Raw genomic sequence first — 7263 nt, 5'->3', positions numbered from 1 at the left:
ATTTATATTTTTATAGCTGCCGGACATAATGTGTGGCTCACGCACTGCCAAACAAGGAAACAACATGTGCTTAGCTTTAGTGATGTGTGTGCTATTTTAACCCGTTCAGGCATGCTAAAAGAGAGTGGTTAGGCTAGCTACCGATGAGGCAACTGGTGATGTCGATAAACATGATCTGCTCATCAGACAGCACTTACCAATTTTATAGAATCAGACGATCTCTGCTGCGTGTAAAGGCACAAATAGCAGTAGTAATAATATAAAGCAAAGGTAACCGATAAATGAATAAAAAGAGGGTAATATATAGTAGTGCATGCATTTCTCGAACGGTCCAAACCCCCAATAATTGACGCGCGCGCCACAAACAAGGCTTCCATGGCAGTGTTAAAGGCGAACATGGCCCATCGCCTTGCTTGTCAGGGATTGAATGGCTGCAACCCCAGCGACACAAACCACCTCTCTCTCCTCCAGTGCAAGTACTTGTACTGACTACCCCAGCTTCTGGGTGGCCTCTTGGTATTGTTGTTGCTCCTCCTCCGTATCTTTGTTGCTCCTGCTACCCTCCACCACCATTGCTGCATCTGCCGTGTTTTTATTTGGCATCTTTGGTTTGGTGTGGCAATTAACCCACAGACACAGATCCAGTGCTAGTAGCAGCTACTGTAGAAGCTGTACTGGCAGCTAGCTGCTTGCACAAAAGGGAGGAGAAGCCCCTCGGAATGAGAGGGACAGCGGAGGAAGAGGAGCAGCCAAGCCCAACACACAAGCTTCAGACAGCGACCCGAGGTGCTTGTGTTGTGTGGGTGTGCGCGAGATGAAAGGGAAAGCTCTCAGCTTTGGCCATAACTAGCGATAGCGAGCTACCACTATACACCTAGCTAGGCTAGCAAGACCAACCAAGCTACGTGTCCTCCGCCGGGCTGCCGGAGTGCTCGTGGTCGGCATGGACTGGGACCTCAAGATGCCGCCTGGGGCATGGGACCTCGCCGAGCTGGAGCACGACGCCGCCGCCGCGCCCGCGGGCGGCCCGGCGTCGGCGGGTGGCATTGGTAATGCCGCCGGCGGGCGGCCGGAGTGCTCCGTGGACCTGAAGCTCGGCGGGCTGGGCGAGTTCGGCGCCGCCGCGGACAGTCGCGGCAAGGTGCCTGCGCCCGCGGTGGCCTCCGCGTCGTCGTCGCCCGGCGCGTCCAAGCGGCCGCGCGCGATGTCGAGCGGCGCGGGGCAGCAGCAGCAGTGCCCGTCGTGCGCGGTGGACGGGTGCAGGGCGGACCTGAGCAAGTGCCGCGACTACCACCGGCGGCACAAGGTGTGCGAGGCACACTCCAAGACCCCCGTCGTCACCGTCGCCGGCCGCGAGATGCGCTTCTGCCAGCAGTGCAGCAGGTAAAATTCGCTCATTCACCCGCAAAAATTCACTAGGCAGGCTCCGTTCCGATCCTTGTCTGCTATGTTCATTGATCATTTTTTCTTTCTTTCTTTCTCTCTTTGTTTGAGCATAATTCTGCCTGTCTCATTTCAAGGATGCACATCTTTACCTTTCCCGGCACCATGCCTTTTCGGCCTCTCGTTTTCTCTTGTCACCCTTTATCGTGGCAGCTTGTGTTACCTGAATTATTGCAGGGCTTTTCCTTTGTTTCTCCCCCACTGCTTTTGTGCTGCTCAGAGCTTGTTGGACTGCACCGATTTTCAAGTACGTCAATTCCTCTCAGCACTGCACATTTGCACCCATCTGTCAAAGATCACACAGGCACCCAATGATCATCAGCCGATCACCCAACTGAATCAGTCCCTGTGTGCCTGTGTCCAGTTTTCAGTTGCGCCGTTATATCGTTTTCTCAAGGTCAATTGCGCTGTAACTGGAGATGTGTTTTCTCTGTTTTATGACACTGTTCTCATATCGGCCGGCCGGGCGATTGATGATTACCCCAGACGCCTGTTATGATTTTCTTGTAGTACATCCGTTTCCATGTGCAAACTAGCAAGAAATAGATGGCCATGTGCATTTTTTTCGCTTTTTCCTGTGGATTTCTTGGCCGCGACAGAATGTTTTGCGTGGGACTCGGACTGTCAAGTCCTTAAATATGGCAGCCCGCTTTATTCATCACGCGGCAACAACTGCCCTACCACATCTGTGACAGTGAAGCCTTCTGTTTCAAAGCAAAAGCTGGTGCTAACGCCCAAATCTTGAAAGTTTTTAGTACAGCTACAAAGAGCGCCTACTCTGTATGATGCACTGTGTGGATGCACTTCTGTACAGTACAAGGACAACCTTAGCTTTATATTGTCAGGTTGGCCAGCCTTGCCAACTGCCAAGGGCCTGAACCTTCTGAATGTTTTAGTTTCATTAAAAGGTTAATGTTAGTGACAACTGAAAATGATGTTCTCCAGCTAAATATTAAAAGGATGACAGTAACCCATATTATGTGATCTATAGATTGGGTGGATGACCAAGAGAAAAATGAGATATCTAGCATCCTCAGTTTGGACTTCATGGGAAACTGATGAGTGATTTTTTAATTAAGATGAACAATTTGTTAAACATGCAGCCATGCAGGGCAACTACTGTTTGTGATGTTAATGTTTCATAGTTTTTGGCACTATGTTGTGGGGATAGCATTTCTAGGACATTAAAGTAACATATGGTGGTCCTCAGAAAATAAAAAACAAGAACAGTACTATATTTCTATATAATGATAATACCCCTTTTTAGGTGTGCATTTTAAATAGTGAATGATAATTTGCTTGTTTCAGGTGCTTTGGTACCACTTGACCCACTTTTTATCCGAGTTTCACTTCTGCAGTTATCTATCTTTATTTGCATTCATCAGCCTTTTAATTAGAATACTGAAATAATCGTGCTATATGAACTGAACTTGTTAGATCAAAAAAGTTACATCTAATTTTTGTAATTTTTTTACTAGAGTTTTAGTTGTCCATTTCAAAGATAAAATCAGTAGTCCTACACTCCTACTGTACATCCTCTACCTCAGCCTGGACCATCTATGTACTATTATTCTGTATTTGTTCTCTTGAAATATTTCATATATGTGATACTATTATTCTGTATTTTGTTCTCCTGAAGTATTTCATATATGTGATACTATTATTCTGTATTTTGTTCTCCTGAAGTATTTCATATATGTGCCATCTTTTCGTAACTTGGGTCACTTTAAAGCACAGTCATGGTTCTTCCAAATTTTTTATATCTTGGTGAGCAAAGCAGACAATTCCATTCTACCTTTGCACCTTTATAACTTGATAGGATGCTAATGTGTTCCTCTCATCATGTTTATTCCCTTGATGTACATGAATATCTTACCAAGTGGGGAGAGTTCCCAATGATGATTGCTTCGTTAGTTGTTACAAACTTTATTCATCAAGTGCTTCCATTGTCCCAACAAACTTGCATCCCTCTAAACATATGGTCCAAGCTAAATAGGCTTCGCAATATTTTAGTCTGCCGCCGCCAAATCTTGAATACAATTTTTTTTTCCATGATGAAGGCGCCTAAGCACTGAAAGCAGTGCTCAACAGATGAATTAAGTGGTCCCTTTGTGTACTGTACATTATATATTCCAAGAATATGTATGAGCAATATTAAGTATTCTGACAATATGTAGTTCCGTGGTTTAGTGGGAGCATTTTAAACTTCAAGTCATGTGTCTAGCTACCTAGGAGTATCTTATCTTGTTATAAAATAAACATAGGTCAGGAATCTCTTATTTAGTTAATAAAATAAGACTAGAATAGTAGAATATGTTGTCTCCTTAGAACTTAGAAAAGAAAGCATCATCCAAGTTATAATCTCTGTTGCCGTGTTCTTTGTAGAAAAAAGGCGCATGATGCCTCATCTTTATATCAGTAAGGATAACATAGTGTTGCTATGTTTCAGATGTATGTTTTTTAGTTATGGAAAATATTTTCCGCAAAATTTTCTCCTTCGTTTTCTTAAAGTTGCTTTCCACCATTAGATTTTGATACTTGGGAGTTGATTTTTTTTTTTACTGGAAGACACTTGAGGCGTTGCTTATTCCATTATTTGTAGTGGTAGCTTTGCTTTTGAAAGTAGCTGGAAGCACCAAAATGTGAGATGTTTGTAAATCAACTTTCAGCATGTTATTAAGATTTTATGTCAACTGTTTGCACATTTGCATTGCCTTATCTTCATTTCCTTGTGTTGTGACTTGATATTGATCCTGTGCGCATAAGCAGTAAATAATGTATTGATCTTGCAATTTCTTCATTTCCCTGACTTATATGCAATTGTCTGATCATCAGTTTATGTCTTTGTAGGTTTCACCTGCTTACCGAATTTGACGAGGCAAAGCGCAGCTGTAGAAAGCGCCTGGATGGGCATAACCGTCGTCGCAGAAAGCCGCAGCCAGATACCATGAATTCTGCAAGTTTTATGACAAGTCAACAAGGTCACTTTTTCCTACTGTTCTATTTTTTTTAACAGTGCATACATTGTTGGAAACACGGAATAGTTTGTCAGACATATTTTAACTCATGACTCACCTAGGATGTTGATCTATTGCCTTGACATTCTTCGGTATGTTGTAGCTGTGTAATTACCTGGTAGCCTGTTACTTCACCAGGTTGCGCATTTGTACTTTATTCAGCTATTTTCCTTCTGTAAATTAGTCGTGCGATTAGTATTCACAAAGAAGATATCCGGTAATTCAAAGTTGCATGAATAAAACCTTACTTTATCTGTTAATGTACCCCTTTCAAGCTGCGGTTGGATGAATAACACCTTACAAAGAAGAAGATTTTGTTATCTCGCTCCATTTGTAACACAAGCCAAAGTTCTAGTTAATTAGGAGAACAACCACCTTTTTCTTTCTGCACAATTAGGGGCTGTTTGGTGTGGGGCTTATTTCGGGCTTTTAGATTTTGGCTTATAAGCCACAAAAGCACCTAGCTTCGGTTTTGGCTTTTGACTAGACACTGTAGCCTGATATAAACCAAAAGCACAAATTTAAGTGTCGTGGTTTATAAGCCAAACGACAGAAACAAGCCTAACCAAACATATAAATCCCAGCCAAGTGTAAATGTTGGTTTACCTTTTTGGCGTGCTGATTGAATATTAATTATCATTAGTTTTGGTGCTTAATTCACTTTAAATTAATTGAAGAATTATATGAGGATTCCGTATTGATTCATTCTTTTGGACAATGAAATGGTTGCATAGTAACATGATTTTACTCATTCTTTTGCCATGGGGCAGTTTCATTACCTTCTTGTCGCAGCCAATTGACATTGTCTTGTAATGCAGGAACAAGGTTTTCGTCATTTCCAACCCCAAGATCGGAGCAAAACTGGTCAGGGATCATTAAAACTGAGGAGAGCCCATATTACGCACATCAAATCCCTCTAGGCATCGGCAACAGGCAGCAGTTTGTTGGCTCTACATCTACTTTTGCCAAAGAAGGACGCCGCTTTCCTTTCCTACAGGAAGGCGAAATAAACTTCGCCACAGGCGTGGTGCATGAGCCTTCAGTTTGCCAACCCCTCCTCAAGACTGTAGCTCCTCCCGAGAGCAGTAGCAGCAGCACCAAGATGTTCTCCGATGGGCTGACTCCGGTGCTCGACTCGGATTGTGCTCTCTCTCTTCTGTCAGCTCCAGCAAACTCCTCCAGTATCGATGTTGGCCAGATGGTCCAGCAGACCGATCACATCCCCATTGCCCAGCCTCTGTTCTCTAACCTGCAATTCGGCAGCTCATCCTGGTTCTCACGCTCTCAGGCTTCAACCGGTGCCGTGTCGGCGACGGGGTTTTCTTGCCCCGTGGCAGGAAACGAGCAGCAGCTGAACACTGTCCTAAGCTCGGACAACAATGACATGAGCTACAACGGGATATTTCATGTCAGCGGCGAAGGCTCCTCGGAAGGCGCACCGCCGTCTCTGCCCTTCCCTTGGCAGTAGTTTTCAGTAGCTGTTCTTGCGTGCTTACAGTAGAGCTCCTCTCTTCTCCCTAGTGATCAGCATTGTTTTTGTTCATCCTGCATCATTCCTTTTCTTTTCTTTTCTTGTATTCATTTTACTCGCAAGCATTCCTGTGGACTAATTCGGCATAAATTGCTGATCGAAATATTTCCGCATCATGGTGTCAGTTTTCAACAGTCTGTTCCATATAATAACTTCACAATATGTTTTCGCATACTAATTTAGTTTTGCCAAAATGTCCTAATATGAGACAGATGGAGTACTATGCGGTTTTTGTAAGGGAAGTGCTGGGCGTCCCCCAGGGGATTAGAAATCTAATCCCCCGGGTCCCCCACCGTCCGATCAACAGATCTGGAACATTTTCGGCCGTCAGATCAAACCAACCAGACCTCTCTCCCACTTTTGCTACCATGATGTACCAAAGTAGCAAAAAACGTTTCAATTGTAGCAAAATCTATTTTCACCTAAAAACACAGACCTCGCCGGAGACTCGCCGGAGTCTCGCCGGAGATGTCGCCGGAGACCTCGCCGGAGACCCACCGAAAACCTCACCGAAGACTTAGTAGCAAAAAAAAATATCTATAGTAGCCAAAACACACAAAGATTGTAGCAACTTGGTTTTGCGATTGTAGCAAAACCGACCTCGCCGGAGACTCGCCGGAGACCTCGCCGGAGAATTTGTAGCAGAAAAATATACTATTGTAGCAAACACCTATAACAAATGTAGCAAAAACTAATTTCAATGGATTCTCGCCGGAGATGTTGTAGCAAAAAAAAATAGAATATTGTAGCGAAAAAGGTCTGCTAATGTAGCAAAAGCGACCTCATCGGAGACCTCGCCGGAGATGTCACTGGAGACCTCATCGGAGACATGGTAGCAAAAATAATATGCTATAGTAGCAAAAGAACACAAAAATTGTAGCAACACCACAAAATAAGTCTTCGGTGCCCTCCTGCCCCTTCAACGTGTTCTCCCACCGGTGGGCAGCTCCAGCGCCACGACGATCTGCTCCCTGCCGACACAAAGGCGCGGCGGCGTGAGATCCAGGGGCGCGGTGGCGGGTCCAGTTGAACGCGGCGGAGCGAATCAATTGCTCGCAAGCTGCAAGGCCCGCGGCGGCCTGCGAGCTGCAGCGGCCGCGGCTGCTTGGAGTGCCTCAATGGCGTCGGCGCGGAGGCCGGCCAGGAGCCCAGGGAGGAGGCGGCGGCGCGGATGCCGTCCAGGAGCCCAGGGAGAAGGAGACGGCGCGGAGGCCGGTCGAAGGACGGCGGTTGGGGCGAGGCCGGCCAACGGGCGGCGGCGGCGCGGTTGGT

General features: G+C 45.5%; 1 protein-coding gene across 2 annotated transcripts; it reads left to right on the top strand.

Moving 5' to 3' along the window:
• Window positions 1-943: 943 nt before the first annotated feature.
• Window positions 944-5928, top strand: LOC124701013 (squamosa promoter-binding-like protein 16). 2 transcript variants are annotated; one of them, XM_047233074.1, is made up of 3 exons: window positions 944-1383; window positions 4294-4424; window positions 5279-5928. In XM_047233074.1, exons 1-3 carry the CDS (start codon window positions 944-946, stop codon window positions 5926-5928), a joined length of 1221 nt encoding a protein of 406 aa, XP_047089030.1. The 2 variants fall into 2 exon arrangements, with proteins under 2 accessions (XP_047089030.1, XP_047089029.1); XM_047233073.1 differs by having other exon boundaries at window positions 4294-4440; window positions 5253-5928.
• Window positions 5929-7263: the final 1335 nt, after the last annotated feature.

Source organism: Lolium rigidum, chromosome 3 (genome assembly GCF_022539505.1).
Source record: "Lolium rigidum isolate FL_2022 chromosome 3, APGP_CSIRO_Lrig_0.1, whole genome shotgun sequence".
Lineage (NCBI taxonomy): Eukaryota > Viridiplantae > Streptophyta > Magnoliopsida > Poales > Poaceae > Lolium > Lolium rigidum.
Note: the sequence above shows the minus strand (reverse complement) of the source record. Positions and strands in the feature narration are given on the sequence as shown.

What these genes read in the sequence shown, in the direction of transcription:
- LOC124701013 (XM_047233073.1), top strand. Translation starts at nt 944, where the DNA reads ATGGACTGGGACCTCAAGATGCCGCCTGGGGCATGGGACCTCGCCGAG. An exon ending in TTCTGCCAGCAGTGCAGCAG is followed by an intron (nt 1,384 to 4,293) that starts GTAAAATTCGCT and finishes ATGTCTTTGTAG; the next exon opens with GTTTCACCTGCTTACCGAAT. An exon ending in CAAGGTCACTTTTTCCTACT is followed by an intron (nt 4,441 to 5,252) that starts GTTCTATTTTTT and finishes TTCTTGTCGCAG; the next exon opens with CCAATTGACATTGTCTTGTA.